This window comes from Limulus polyphemus, unplaced genomic scaffold, assembly GCF_000517525.1.
Source record: "Limulus polyphemus unplaced genomic scaffold, Limulus_polyphemus-2.1.2 Scaffold105, whole genome shotgun sequence".
Taxonomy (NCBI): Eukaryota; Metazoa; Arthropoda; class Merostomata; order Xiphosura; family Limulidae; genus Limulus; species Limulus polyphemus.
Genome location: NW_013665715.1, coordinates 1,063,994 through 1,080,219, shown reverse-complemented (window position 1 = coordinate 1,080,219; position 16,226 = coordinate 1,063,994). Strand labels below are relative to the sequence as shown.

Below are 16,226 nucleotides of genomic sequence, written 5' to 3'. Positions count from 1 at the left end.
TTAGTTACTTTTAGTTTCGTTAACGTAAAAAAAGTTAAGTTTAGTTTACGTTTACTTTACTTAGGTTCGTACGTAGTCCTGCCCCCCCCCCCCCCCCCCCCCACTTATCGTATTTATATAGCTATGAGCTACCGATCGAAATAAAATGTAGGATGTAAGAAAAACACTACCTAAACCCCTTTTTTTTAGGGATAAGTGTGACCAAACTTCGTAACCAACATCATAAATGGCCTAGATTAGCCCCTGCAGGTACTGTGAAAAGAAAATAACCATTACATAAACTAAAATCATGTGTAAGTTAACATTGACTTTTCAAATACTAATGACAAAAGTAAATGAATTTTGTTAAATAATTCATAACTTAATGATTTTAACATAAGGTTGGAGGTTTTGAAGTATTCTCCAATGTACATTTTGATGAAAAAGTTTTCATTATGATTATGTCTGTTCTTTTTTTCTCTTTCAGTGGTAATAATACTTTATTAAAAGTGTGTAGGGTTGAACCTGCTAAACATTCCTTAACATAGAATTTATTATCTGTTGAAAGATGACTTGAACATAATAGAAAGTTCTATGGATATTTTGATTGTCAAGGAATATGTAAGATCTTGATGTGAATTGAAAATAGAGGATATTTTATTGATAAGCAAACATTTATCATACCTTTAAAAGTGAAGTGTGACTCAATTCATTGTACTGACATCTTGGTGTTTTATGAGTTAGTGAGGCCATTAAATCTTAAAAAATAGGATAAGATTTATTATATGTTTAGTTCTTAATAGATGAGATGTGTATGAAATTTCTGTCATTAGCAACTAAATATTTGAGTTCTTGTGAAATCTGATTAAGAACAATCTGTGTGGCTCACTAACCATATTCTACATCTAGAGTTGGAGTTAACTTGTTCGGTGTTGCTGTTGAGATTGTGCCATTTGTGAACTGCCAACTCGTATCGTATTGCCCAGCATTGTAATAATTAACCAGACTAACCTACCATTTAATAACAAACTCATGGTACTTAGTACAAAAATATCTTTGTTTTTTAACCTGGCAATGACTTGTTATCCCGGATATGAGAACAAACCATTGCTTACTCCCAGGTGAGTGAGCCAAGCAGACAAGAAAGGGTCTTGTGTCCAATTTTGGCCACATTATTGTACTTCATGATCCTAAAGCTTCTAATTATTTTTACATTTTCCCATGGATCTTCATTTATACACATTCAGTTCATTTTTGTATAAAGAGGTAATTTTTCCTCATGTTGTAATAAAGCTGCCGAGTTTGGAAAATTGTCACATGGAATCTTGTTTCATTTTTTAAATCTAATTTGACTGTGCCAGCTACTGGTTTAGACCCTTTCTACCCTGCTTGCATCTCACGCACTGATATCACCAGAGAAATGATATGTGTGATTTTAAAATGCATGATTAATTCTTAGAGATTTCCGTAGTATTAACAAGTAGATAGAAGAATAAAAGAAGGTTTGTGAAAAAACAGGGCTGAAAGGGTCATTCCAGTTTTGATTTTATCAAAATCTGTTTCATCATTAAAAAAATTCCTCTTTAGTTATAACTGTAGCTAGTGAAATATTTTCTCTTACCTTTCAGCCATGTTTAAAGAATGTAACTTCAATAATATATTCAACCAGTAACAAGTGTAAAAACATTTAGAGGTAATTATATAAAGTAACACCAAACATATTTACTACACATTGTGCCTCAAGCAGAGTAATTTACATGGTAGAAGTTTCTTTTAATGTACTTTTGATGCAATTATTTAAATTTTTTCTTTCGTATACACACTTTCTTTTTTTTTGTGTGGGTTCTCTTTTTTTTTTATGGAATTTCCTAACTGATTTACTTTTTTTTATGAACTATTATTGAAAAGAAATTTCAAGATTTATATAATTCATTTTTAGAATATAAATGTAAAAAAATGTTTAGAGGAAAGACAAGGAATTAACACATCTAGAAGAAACTTGAGAGTTATAGCTTCAAATAAGCTTTGCAGAGGTTTCAACTTATCTAACTTTCCATTTATGAAATGATTGTGAAGATTAGACATTTCTATGACAAAAAATTAAGACAATTAAATCAACTTTAGTGCAATAATCCCCCACCTTAAAAAAATGAATATATTTTCTTGTATTTTGTTAATAAAGAACATTTTACTTAACAATATGTGATGAACACCAAATAATGACATTTAGTATATTTTGTGAAACAGTCACAAATGTGAAAATCAAAGAAAATTCTAAAGATACGTAAGGAAAGTTCTTTAAATTGTTACAATGCAAAAATATGTATTTACAAACTTATGTTTGTGGAAAATATTTATTAGTATTCAGAGTTTTTCACTTCAGAGGATAGCTCAGAAGGAAACAGATGAGGTGTGTGTGGGTGGGTCATAACTGTTTCTTTGGTGTTGATAAACGATACAAAATATCCACTAACTAAAGATGAAGTAACTAGAAATAATGGGTCATTACATTTACATGTGAATTATTTTTAGTGAGCATATCTGCAGAAAGAGTTAGTATTATAGTAGAAACAGTTTAATTCTCTGAAGATAAAAAAGTGTTCCCAGATTGATATACAATAAAAAAAAAAGAAGTGTTTACAAATTGCAGATTTTTATTATGGTTAAAAGAAATGGTTGGCCCATTACCTGCAAACTTATAAGAAGTGGGGCTTTTCAGATCATTTTTACAAGGGCAAAAATAATTATCAATATCAAATAATTGCAGTATGCTTTTATCACTTTTCTAAACTCAGAATTGAAACCATTTTTTTTAGAAAAATAATTGATGTGTGGCAGGAGAAATATTTGTGAATTTTTTTTTCTCGGTATAATCGGTATATTTTTTAAAGTGATTTCTTGAGTTTATCATCACCCTTCTAGAATGGTTATTTCAGGGCTATTAGAACTTTTATGTTTTCATTGCTAATCTATTGTCATCACCATCACAGTTTCAGTTTTAAAGTAGGAAATTAATATTGTGCACAGAGCATGTTTAGTTTTATGATATAGGCAACACATATCTACTTACAGAGGAAGAATTGATGAAAGAAATGGATGTGCAGTTGCTAAATATTGTGATATGCCCCCCCAGTGGTATGTCTGCAGACTTACAATGCTAGAATCCGGGTTTCGATACCCACTGTGGTCAGAGCACAGATAGCCCATTGTGTAGCTTTGTGCTTCATTACAAGCAAAGAAACAAATATTGTGATATTTTATCATATTCTACAATTTTAAACATTGTTATGCATTCTCAATGGTGAAATTATACACCAATATAAAAATATTACAAAAATTAATAATCATTAAAAAAAACATTGAGAGAAATTATAAGTCTCATGCTTGCCTTAATACCATCACTACAAATTTTGCTTCAAATGAACTCTCACTTTCTCTCAACAAATTATAAAAGTAAACCATAATTTGAATGTGTGCCAATCATATGATTGTATACAGAATAATGCTATGTGAACAAAGAAAAAACTGCCTTAACAATACATGCCTTGAGAATTTCTTGTCACTGTTAACTAAAATATTAAAACATTACAAAAGGGCCACTCTGCATGTAACTCTTAAAAAACATTTCTCTCTTTTTTTTTTTTTTGTATGAATGAAGGAGAAATTCTAAATTTGTGGGCAGTGAATTTTATCAGCATGATTAACACCCATTTATAATTTTTTAATTATCAAGCCATAATTACTAACAAAACAAACTAAGTTGTGAGTATGGAGGATATTATTATAGTAAGTATCAAATCAATTATACTTTGTCTGAAAATAGAAAGAAATGGTTAAAATTGCTGTAAAGTAAAAATATGTAGTCATGTTTATACAAAATGATCTTAAAGAAGATCTAAAAAAAATGACGACGAACTTGGTACCTAGAAATAAAGGCCGCTCCCTGGTTTGGGGAAATCAAATACTGAAGCAGTGCACAGGAGATGGAAGGAAATTTTAATACAATTATATTTAAGTGTGCTGTTTGATGAGTTAGTTGAAAGCAAGGTAAAAAAGTTAGAAAGCGAGATAACATAAAAGTAATTAGATCATTAGTTGGTTACATTGGCCATCCTAATTGTAATTTTTGTTTATTATAAGAATTGGGTTGTGGGAACAAGTGAATTCCATGTCAGTCTTTTTAAAGTCAAATTACTTAAAGTCGTATTTACATGTTTATATTCTAGTTTGATATATGTTTACAGCAAAATGTGTGTATCATCAGCTTAATTTTAAGATCGTGTGATGGTGAAGAGATTGCGAAAATTAATGATTTAGCAATGTGGAATCCTCAATAATGAAAGATAGTTATAGATGGTTTTATATATATATGTATGCCTTTAAATAACACACTGTAGTTCTTTTGATCTTACTTCAATTTTAGGCCTCATCTAGTTTCCTATTATGTTGCCAAAAGCTGCAATTCCTATCTGTTATCGTGTCTCTAGCTGATAACTCATAACTGCTTTGTATCTAGAATCTGTACTGCTTAGCTTTTATGTTTGTGTTATGTTGTGAGGAACATTTATCTTTGATTGTGTCATCTTTCTCTAATGTCAACCAAAACTGTAGATTCAGATGACACTTCTGTTTGCTATGTTTTGCAACACTAGGTTTCATATGGTTCTTCTGTCTGCTATTTTGCATAAAATATTAGCCTTCAGTTGATATTACTACCAGCTGTGTTCTATGAAACTAGTCCTTAGCTTCTATCCCTATTTTTTTACCTTACCTGAAAGTCTGGTTTGTACCTGCTGTTTGTATTCACTGTGTTGCTTGTTTTTGAGCTAGTTCTCTTATACATTCTATGTTACCAGTGGCTGAAGCTCTCAGCTCCTTGCTGTGTTAGCTGAAATTGTAGTTTTCATGTTGTATTCTTAAGTATTGCCTAAAAATCTTGTCTTTAGCTGTTATCCTTATCTGCTATGTTGGTTGAAATTGTAGTTCTGAGTTTGTAGTTGTATTTATTAACTGAAATTGCATTTCTCAGATGCTGTTTTTCTCTAGAACTGTAGTCATCAGCTGGTTCTTTTATTTTCTATATTGTGTGATAATATAATCCATAGCTGCCTTTCTCATACGGTATGTCAATTAAAACCTAAATTCTCCACTTGTGCATCTTTCTTCTGAGTTGTATGAAGTCACCTTAAAGTTCTGTTTTAATGTACTGTTTTTGTGTAGATGATTGAAGAAGAATTGATTACATAATTTGCCTGTACTATTAATGTTGAATGGGATAGCTTACATGATCGAAGTTTGCACATGAACTAATTTTTTTTCTAATTTTGCTCATTGATTTTGTAGAAATGTAGAACATTTTAGTCTTCCTGTACTCTAAGTTATAAAAAAAACTTGAAGGAAAGATTTTTTGTGGTAGTTTAAACATTTGTAAGAAGGTACAGAATAGCATTGTAGATTTAAAGGGATTGTTGTGAACTGCTTCAACTAGTGAAATATCACATAGTTATCATAAAACAATACTGTTGTTGGGAAAGGTGTGAACCAAAAAAAAGGGGTAGCCATTAATTGCATTAAATGCCATAAAGTCATAGCTATAATAGTATGTATGTATGTATCCCAAAAAAAGTCACATATGGATAAACAAAGTTGAAATTGGTAGCAACTGCCTAGTTCAGAGTGGCACTTGAAGGTAAATTCTTCGAAGTCTATAAAAGTAGATCAAGTGGAAAGAACTTATTAGTCCTCCAAGACTCTCCCCAATTGTCACTCTGAAGTAGGCAGTTGTTATCCATTTAAATTTTGTCATGAACACTGTCAAAATCATCTATAAAAGAATACATATGAATGCTATACTACAGTGATCATTTCACTATCAGATGCTAATAAATGACATGTATTAACACATAACAAAGTTTCTTTTTTTTTTTCTTGCATTGATTAGTAAAAAAAAGCAAAACAGTTTATGGGAATTTTTCTAGTTTCTTCCTGGTTAGTTTAGCTGTTAATAATCTGCATGAAATACCAATAATTCACTTATGGCTATCATATAGTGTCTTTGGGATAATTTGAGACATTAACCTTTGTGTAATTTTTAGTCACCTCTATCCATTAGCCTTGATTCTGATTTTCGTTTGTGACTGTAACCTGAGATTTTGGTATTAATTTAATTTTGCTCTGTTTGCTTATTAAACTCCACAAGCAGGTACAATCTTTTTTTTTATTTCAATTCTATTCATTATTAAAAATCATGTACTCTTGGGCTGTTTTCTTTTTTTTTATCATGTTTTAGCTACATATTGCAAACATGTTTATAATTTGTCTTTATGAGATTAGAAGTTATATATTTAGATTAAACCTGTTATCCAAATGTTTATGGGGTTGGTTTATTGAAAAGTGTTTTTCATTATCTCTCCCTGTGTATTTTATCCTCTACCACAAACTGTTGTAAAATCAGCAGTGCTGGGTAAGATGAATAGTTGATCATACTGATATCAAATAATATAATACTGTGTTAAATTGCACTCTCTTAAAGCTCATGGCATGTGCACTTTGACCCCCATCCATGCATATAGGGTTAGTTATATTAAAATAACATAAAATAAAAACATAGTTATCAAATAATTGGTCATTAGAGATACAAAATATAGATTCTTAGGCTAAAGTTAATAACTTCAATTTGAGACATGATTTCATAGTTAAAATTTTGATTAGTTGTGATTCATAATATCAATTTTAAGTTTAAGTTGTCACGTTATTCAATAATTTAAAATATGATTTTTTAAAACATTTATTGATTAGAAGTTATTCAACTAATTAAAAATCCAGAATTGTTTATTATTTATCCAAAAGATATTTGAAAATATATACACTTGCTGTGGTATTATATAAATTTCTGGACATCTTAACTGTGCAAAGAATACTGTAATGTAAGCAGTTTCACTTCAGCAAATTAACCTGGTAGAAAAGAGTAACTTTGCCATTCAAAGCTTCTTTTCTGTGGCTTGCTGTTATAGATAATTCCTGTGATGGTGATGATATCCTTCCAAAGCAATTCTTGCATAAAAGAACCTCCTTTGGAATAAGTTCTCCCTATGAAAACAAAATGTTAATTATCTTTCATGATGGAAATAAGTGCTCTATTTCAGCAATGGATAATATCTTTCAGATACAACCATTTCTTGTCTATGAGTTGTTTGGACTTTTCCAGTATGTTTAAGAAATTGTAAATTGCCTCATCCAATATATCCATTCTCTTTTGGTTTCATCATTTTATAGTACAATTTTCTTAATCAAATTAAAATTCTTTATAAGTGATCACTGTATCAGTCTATATTTGCTACACATAAGGATACAATATTGTGGCTTGCAAAATATGACTATCAGATCTTGTTAGCTGGTGATAAATCACGTGCATGGTCATGTGAGAATTGTTCACAAAAACAACCCTTCATATGTATCATGTGTAGCATTGAAATAATTTGCATTTTCAGTATCATCTAGCTCTGTCATTGTGTAAAATTGCCTGTTTAACATATTAATTTGTTAGAATGTAATTTTTGGGGTTTCTTTGGAAATTCTAATTAGTTTTAGGTTGCTGCATGAATGCATTGAACTGTATCTATTTGGAACTTTTGTCGTTTTTTTTAATTTTCTGTTTTAAATGCAAAGTTGTATAATGGATTATCTAGGCTATGGACACCCTAGGATTGAACCCTGAATTTTAGTAGTATAAACCCTCAGTTATGAGGGAGGAGCTTTAGATTTTGTTATATATTTCAGTCATACTTGCATATTTACATTATGTACCAAAGAACTAACAAGAAGTGAATACGTAGCCCTTAACATTCTCTTTTGACATGGATGATTTTTATATGATGTTCATGTACTACTTGAATATGACATTTTTTCTTGGTATTTAAATGAATATATTAGGCTGTGCTGATAAAGTTTCTTTAGTTATATATCTGCAAAACATACAAATAGATTGATCAACTGGATTTTAATGAAGTTATAGTTAATGACCTGTCAAGCGTTGTTTTAGTAAATTGTGATGCTAAGTTAAATCTTTATCTTTAGGGTCACGTCGAGAAACTCCTGACGATGGCAGAGTTTTGGACCTTCCTCCACGCCAAAAAGGACGTCGTCGTGTGAAGGATGAAGATGAATCTGTATTGGATAGCCACGAAGTGTCAAGTGTTGCAAGCATGGATAGAGGTGAGATGGGGGGGCTTTCGTAATTAAAAGAAAAAAAACATTTCATGTTGTCAGTTTGATTGTGATTTTTACCATTACCCAAAGTATTCAAACTGTTTATTCTGTATGTTACATTCAATGGATAAGACATTTTTCATAAAGAAGTTTATGTTTATATGATCATGTTTCTTGTCTTTATATACTTAATGTATATTTTTAGTCAATTTATAAGGTTCATGTACTCCTAAACAGATATATAAGTTTTCATTTTGAAAAAAAAGCTTTAAGAATTTTATGGAACACTACTACCTTCTTTGCCTGAAAATATTTTTCTCTAGCCCTTATTTCCTCTTGCTTGTGCACGACTTGAGTTGAATAAAGGTAAGTTTAAGTGTGTTCTTAGATGTACTAGTTATACAAAATTGTTCCTCAGTGAAATGTATGTAAGCAAAGCATATCTATATAAATATAATAGGATTGATGTGGGTGGATCTTCACCAAAATTGGTATGGAGGCTCATTAGGTCCATGCGGGGGTACATATAAATTTTCAGTATTGTGTTTTGCTGTGCATATTTGTGTTTTTTACCACTACTTTACCCCCTTCTGATGGATCTTCACCAGATTTGGCATGAAAGTTTGTTGGGTTCATGGGGAGATACATACATATTTTCAGTTTTGCAGTTTTTATGGCCATTTTTGCATTTTTTACCACTACTTCGCTACTTATTGATGGATCCTCACCAAATCTGGCATGAAGGTTTGTTGGGTCCATGCAGAGATACATGCATACAGGGGTACATATAAATTTTCAGTATTGTGTTTTGCTGTGCATATTTGTGTTTTTTACCACTACTTTACCCCCTTCTGATGGATCTTCACCAGATTTGGCATGAAGGTTTGTTGGGTTCATGGGGAGATACATACAAATTTTCAGTTTTGCAGTTTTTATGGCCATTTTTGCATTTTTTACCACTACTTCGCTACTTATTGATGGATCCTCACCAAATCTGGCATGAAGGTTTGTTGGGTCCATGCAGAGATACATGCAAACTTGCAGTTTCCAGCTAATCTGTAAATATATGTGTGTATTAATTATTAAATTATTAAATATATGTGTGGCGTAATTTTGCAGTAATTAATTTTGCTGCCACTACAATTGCACTCGCTAATTTTGTAGCTCTGTTTCTTCATTGAAATACAAACTCAAATTCACAAAACTGAACTAATAGATTTGTAAACCAATAAACATCTTCTCTAGTAACATTCATTTTTATAATGCTCCTATCATATTCTGAAACTATCAAGAAGAATCTGGCCGTTGTTAATCCACACCTATCATGTGATATGAAAGCTCCCTATAACCAAAAATCAACAAATAATATATATATCTAGATGTTTTCAATTGAAGAAAGTTAATAACAATATACAACACTTCACTTGAAAGTAATCATCTATGCAATAATTCATCTAAGAGTAATGTTAGTATATAAAAGATGTTCTTTGATGTAATGAAACATGCATGATTAATCTTAGATTTATGGTGTGTACATGAATGCTCATTGGTGTAATGATGCATATGAAACTACCTCTGGGAGAAAGACTGACCTCTGATTAGAATATATGAGACTACTTTTGAATATGTTGAAATATACAAGATTATATGTAAAAAAATATTCCCAGTTGTAATAATATAAATAAGAGGCTGTTCCTAAATATATTGTTATATGAGACTTGATGAACAGACTTCAGATTGGAAAGTCTTAAGGTTTGAGCTTCTACTTGCTTCTGTAATGCTCTAATTTGCTTAAGAGTATCCATGTGAATATATAGGTAGAAAGTCTGATCATAACTGGAAAGATTGAAGGAAGGGGAGGCCTTGGAAGACAGAGGTTGACATATGTCAAGAGTCTATATAAATGGATGAATGTTTCGATATTGGAAATTCTATGTGCCTCAAGGAGAAGGGATCTTTGGAAGGTCATGGTCACCAATGTCCTATTTGGACATGGTACATAGAGAGATCCAATTTTATAGAACTAAATTTCAAGACTTCTTAAACCTTTTTTAAGACTGTGTGAACCCTGTCTCATGTGGAATAAAGTATCCTGTCTGCTACTTAGATGTTGCTGTTATTGAAATTCTATCCTTATGCCAGTTGAGAGTGATTTATAATGTTATCTGCCTCAGTATGCTGATCAACTTTTCCTATGAGTTGCAATTACAAAAAGTTTACAGTCAGGCAATATTTTGTTTATAACAATATTTTCAGGTGTTTATTCATTTTCTTATTCTTACTTTTTGTTTTGTTTTTTCAAAATTTCTTTACTCATTCTTTTGGATGACTGTTTAATCTTGTGACTTTTTTGTCACAGAGAGATATGTATTTTGGTTGATATAATTCTTCTTTGCATATTCTTCTAGGTCCAGCTGAAATTTTCAAGTATTTGTTTACATGAGTGTATGTAGAGTCAAGAATTACCCAGAGGATTCTCTTGATAGACTTGATCTTTTTGGCAGGGTTTGTTCAGTGAATTTTTTCTTGGTGGCTAGATTATTTTGCTTTGGTGGCTTAATAATTACAGCCCAGAGTTTGGAACTTCCGTTTTTATTCTCCTACTTTGTTGGTTTGACCTTACACAATTTGCTAACAGCGAGTTGTGATGGTTTAGTGATGTATGAGAGGTGTAAAGCCATTGTTTTTCAGATGGTGTTTCTTAGTTGATGCTTCTTTTCATTTAGAAGACTACTACTTGTTCATCATTAAATGTCAGAATTCCATATTTTATAACACTGAATCTTTTTGTGTTGGCCATGACACCATTATTTTCCAATTGGATTTCCATACAAAGAGGAATTTTTTTATCCTTTCACAGACTGAGTACATTATATTCACATAATTTGGGAGCCTTCCCATGTCATCACAATCCTTGTTGCCTCATTCGTTCATGCAATATCTGAAAACTGTGAATTTTAAAAATAGCTCTAAGCAGAGTTTCTGTTGCAAAAGGCTTCAGCATTAGGCTGTTTTGTTCAAAACACATCACCCCTCTCTGATTGCTTTCAATAATCCATCAAGTGTACAAGGATAACAGTTTCCAAGCTCCCATTCCAACAATCTAATTACACAGAAATCCATAGGTATGTCTTTGTATGAAATAGCATGGATGTAATGATTTATATCAAACTGTTCTTTAACATAATAGTATGTACATGATTTTTTCATCATTCTTAATGGAAAAATTGTTTTTCTTACTACCATAATATGACATGGTAAATTGTTTTTTGTTGTTAGTGATTGAAATTTTTTGAAAAAAAATTAACCAACAGTATAAGTTGTCTTGAGAAAAACTTGAAGCTTGATTTTTGGAAATACAGAGTTTTCATAAAATGATGCCTGTTGCTTTTTATATAAAAGTGCAGATGAGTTTGATGTTGTAGTTACTTATTTCATGTTTTAATAAAAGGTAGCTTTTTAGATTAGTGTCTTCTGTTACACCTTGACAGTTAATATTAAAATATATTATGGACAAAATTTAAGCAAAGCTTCTAAACCTTTTATGTTTGACCATATTCAGTGTGTGTGTATGTGTATCAGTTTGTCTTCCAAGATGTTTTTGTTATTTATTGTTTGCAGTTGAGAAAAGGCTGTATTCTATAAAGGCAGAAATAATTTATTTTTTACATGCTTAATGTTCACTTTATTGTTGTGTATCTTAATTAATAAAAGTTTTTTGGTGTTTTTTTTTTTCAGAAAGTGTGTCATCTGTTGAAGGGTCTCAAAGCCGAAGACGGCGACGCAGAAGGCGTAATAAGCGTCAAGAAGATGGGCGATTTTACAGTGAACAACCACGTCAGGTAGATAATAGATATTCAGAACCTCGGGAAGTTGGAAGAGGTAGAGTGAGTGGAGATAAGTCTTTTCCTCCTCGAGCAGTTATGAGAGAGCGAGACAGCAGCACAAATGGAGAAGATAATAGTGAAGCCTCTAAAGGATTAGCGAATATTAACTCTGTCCCTCCAAAGCAACAAAGGGAACCTCGTCAGTCTCATCTCAGATCAGAAAAATTAACTGAGCCAACAGTGTCTAATAATAAACAGATTGTCAATGGAACAGCCTAGAAATTTACTGGCTTAAATTATTCAGTTAGTCGTGGTGCTGAAATTAATATAAAAAAATGAACTTGTTGTTTTCCCTAATATAAGCAAACACCTGTCATAGCTACTGTTATATCACTTAATCCTAGCAGATGTTTGCCCTTCTGACTTGCATCAGTTATGTCACTGTCTGTATTAAACATCATAATCTGAAAGTCAAAGGTAAGAATCCAGACATAGCCATAGAAAATCAAACATGAAACTCTCAATGAAAAAAATGGTGTTGAGCTGATCTTTTTTTTAGATATAATTGCTCAACTTGGTTGAATGCACCACTTCGTGTGATAATTTATAGTTGCCATGAAGAATTTGGTTGAACAAAGCTGTTGTATAACCTAGATCCTATGCGTTTATACTAATACATTGGTCCGTTTGAGTTAATCATTTTTAATTTGACCCCAGTGACCCTGTAATTGGGGTATCTGCCTTTGAACCTTTAATCGTTATTTATTGTTTTCATTTGGCATTTAAATAGATAAGGAACTAGTGAACATATTGTTTCACAAAAATGAGTCTCCAGGAAAGTGAATGTATTTATGTTTGTGTAGTTTGTGCTTTTGAAGGTTTTTTTTTTTGTACTGATAATAGAAACATGGCCGATTTTAAGGAACACACTTTGTGTAGTCAAGATTTCTTACATATTTCAGTAACAAAATATCATAGTATTAGCCTGTTCAAAGCGTTTGATACTAATCACTTTTGATACTTAACAAGTTGTAGCAGCCAAGTTATGAATCTTTGGTCAATCTAAATCGGTAGCAAAAGCAACCGTTCTGATGTCTTGTAATGTCTTTGTTTCAAAGCAATAAAAATTCTGACCATCCCAGACATGCTTGTTATTTTATCTAACACCAGAATACTCTTTTACTTTATGATCTATATGAAAGTTAATGATAGAGGTGATTCTTTTAACTATCAGTTGAGTAAGTCAGTATGAAAGATTGGTGGAAAATTGTGCATTATTTTTCATTCACGTATTTTTGTTATGAACATTGCGGAAATGACTATTCCACGAACAAGAAAGTTTGTGTTTGTAATCACGATTATCCTTATGAAGGTTTGTGCAGTTCTCGTAATCGTAAGTTACGAAATAGATGCTTTTCAGACTTTAAGGAAAAGTTTACTGCGTTTTGTTCATTATTATAATAGTGTATGTTTTGATAGTTCAGGAATAACAAAAAAGTTACATCGTTAAAAAAAAACACTGAAAATATCAATTACAAGACTTTTTTCGCCAGAAAAGAGCAATGATCATTGATCATTTTAACAACAGATAGTTTAAAAAAAAATTCCACAAAGATGCTCGCACGTGGTTGTATCTATTATTCCACTAATAAGTTACGTGTTTTACAAAATTAATGCAGTGTATTGATATTCATTTGGATGTAGAGAAATTATACATTTTTCAAAATATAAATTTACCCTAACTTAATCTATATCTAATAAAAGTTCACTTCTCATCATTGTGTAATTACAGCGTCTTCTGACCTAACCTTGTTGGTTTATTGTTTTTGCAACTTTATTTTATGTACACACACCTACATACATGCTCCCCAGTGGTACAGCGGTATGTCTGCGGACTTACAACGCAAGAAACCGGGTTTCGATACCCGTGGTGGGCAGAGCACAGATAGTCCATTGTGTAGCTTTGTGCTTAATTACAAACAAACACACCTACGTATATATATATATATCGTCATATATTGACTACGATAAACAAAAATTATGTCAGTTTTATAAAATGTATGCTGTTTGCTAAATATGCAGCGGCAAAATATATGGGTCTTTTTGTCTGTTAATACTTATTTAAAGTCCAAAGAAGAATATCGCCTGCTTGAACAATATTTCTAACGTTACCTTTATTTTCCACGAGTGCTTTCACACTTGTTCTCTTTCAGTGAATCCCTCGTGGCTCAGCGGTAAGTTTGAATCTGAGGGTTTACAACGGTAAAGATCGAGTTTCGATAACCCATGGTGTAGCTTTGCGCTTATTTACAAATAAAACAAACTATTGCAGTGGTGCACGTTAATGCATTTTTTTTCTTTGCTTGAAAGGATTTCTTTAAATCAATATAAAATTAAAACTCACTAAAATAAGTACCATGCCAGTGTAAAATTTAAACTTACCCACGTTTCTCTGTTTTTTATACATCAGCGATTTGGATTTGTGAAGTGCTAGGAATATTATATGACAAAGTTATGGGGGCTTCTTTTAGCAGTTTCTTTTGTCGTAAAAATATTAGAAACACAACGAACATATATTTGTTTTAGGTAAAATAAAATCGAAATATAAAAAAGAAAACCGTTTCGTAAATGCCACATCAGAAATGTATTTTTGACACTATGTCTAACATTTTATGTGAATTCATACATGTTTTAGAGTTATCAAAGAACACTTAATCGTCATTCTGAATTCTCCAACCATTACTGTGTTGGGAAGTCTATTCTCGATTCTTCTTACCTGAGAATTCCCCATGATTATGTAAATCAGTCTATGGACTAACGAGTGAAATCCACTTAGGGAACAATCTGTCCTAAAAGTTGAACCAGATTACATGCTTTGTTTTATTTTTAAAAGTACATTAAACACTAAAATAAATTACGATTTTTTATTTTTTTTATTTTACGATACTGATATTTATATTGTTACCTATAAGCTTGTTTGTTAATTTCCAGTAGAAATTCTTTCCGAGGAACTTCAGCAATACAAGTCCTTTCTTGATTAAACCAGTTTATTCTCTCTCGATACAAACTTTTATTCCACAGTCAGTACATTTCTCGTCACTTTAAACTTAACAACTTTGATAATACACGCCATAAATCACAGCGATTCACAATATCGATACTTTGCTCTCTACGAGTGCAAAACACACACCAGCTCGAAACAGAATCGTAAATTACCCGAAACTCACCATGACTACTGTTCGCTTAACGCTACATTCATTCATCGTCTGCTGGTTTTTCTCGCCAGGCTTATATACTAACAAAGAGGCTTCACCAAAATTCGAGGGGTTTCCTGATAATTCGTGAAACTCGGTCACGCATGCACCAGCAGCGTCACGTGACTTCCGCTGTCGTAACACTGCCTCTTCTTTAGTATTGTTCATCCCGAACAATAGCCGCTTACATTAAACTAATAGATAATTAACAATAACTTAATTAAATGTACAGAATTTACAAACACGAAATAAAAATACAACAAAATTTTACAGGATATTTCTTTATTCATACTGGTTTCCGTCTTATTGGCTTCTGCTTCATGTGGGATTCACCTGCTCCATCAGGAAATGTCCCATTATCGGTAACAGTCACGTTAGTGGTAGTAACTTCATTAACGGCTTCACTGTTTTCCTTCTCAAAACCAGGTAGAGTTTCTTCTCCAACATTGGCTTTTTCAGGTGACACGTCTTCAGCAGCGTCATTTGTTCTATTTTTCATTTTGTTTCAACTGAAATGACCTGGACTGTGATAACGCCAAAGCCTGTTGGCATGCACCACCTTTGGCTTAACTCACTGACCACATTTTATTCGGAAAGTCACGTCTGAGAGACAATCCACTATATCATATGGACCTTCCCATGGAGAAGACTTCCCTTTGGTCTTCCTGGGATTATACAACCACACCTTGTCTCCTGGTACAAAGCTGACTTCAGTAGATTTCTTATCATAACATAGCTTCATGTAAGCAGCAGACATTTTCAAGTTTGAATACCATCCATCCTTTCAGATAACACTCACAAACCCTGGCACATTTTCAGGCAACTCTTCGTAAAGTGGGCATCCGGTTATTAGGTCCACTGGCAACCGAAATTCCTGACCAAACATCAGCTTTGCTGGAGTGTTGCTAGTGGCTTCATGCTCTTTTGTTCTATAGGCCATCAACAGTGGGGGGGGGGG

The 16,226-nt window shown here is 32.1% G+C and overlaps 1 protein-coding gene and 1 long non-coding RNA gene across 4 annotated transcripts in view; one reads left to right on the top strand and one right to left on the bottom strand.

Annotated features, from left to right (window-relative positions):
* Positions 1-176, bottom strand: part of LOC111088834 — a 1,311-nt gene extending 1,135 nt beyond the window's left edge. Inside the window, exon 1 of the long non-coding RNA XR_002613227.1 lies at positions 105-176. This is a non-coding gene — a long non-coding RNA (uncharacterized LOC111088834). The remainder of the gene's footprint in view (positions 1-104) is intronic.
* Positions 1-13,155, top strand: part of LOC106470508 (synaptic functional regulator FMR1-like) — a 93,988-nt gene extending 80,833 nt beyond the window's left edge. For all 3 annotated transcript variants that reach the window (XM_013931076.2, XM_013931083.2, XM_013931069.2), the window contains 2 exons: positions 8,056-8,193; positions 11,926-13,155. In XM_013931076.2, coding sequence (XP_013786530.1) covers positions 8,056-8,193; positions 11,926-12,293 — 506 coding nt within the window. In that variant the 3' untranslated portion in view covers positions 12,294-13,155. The remainder of the gene's footprint in view (positions 1-8,055; positions 8,194-11,925) is intronic.
* Positions 13,156-16,226: the final 3,071 nt, after the last annotated feature.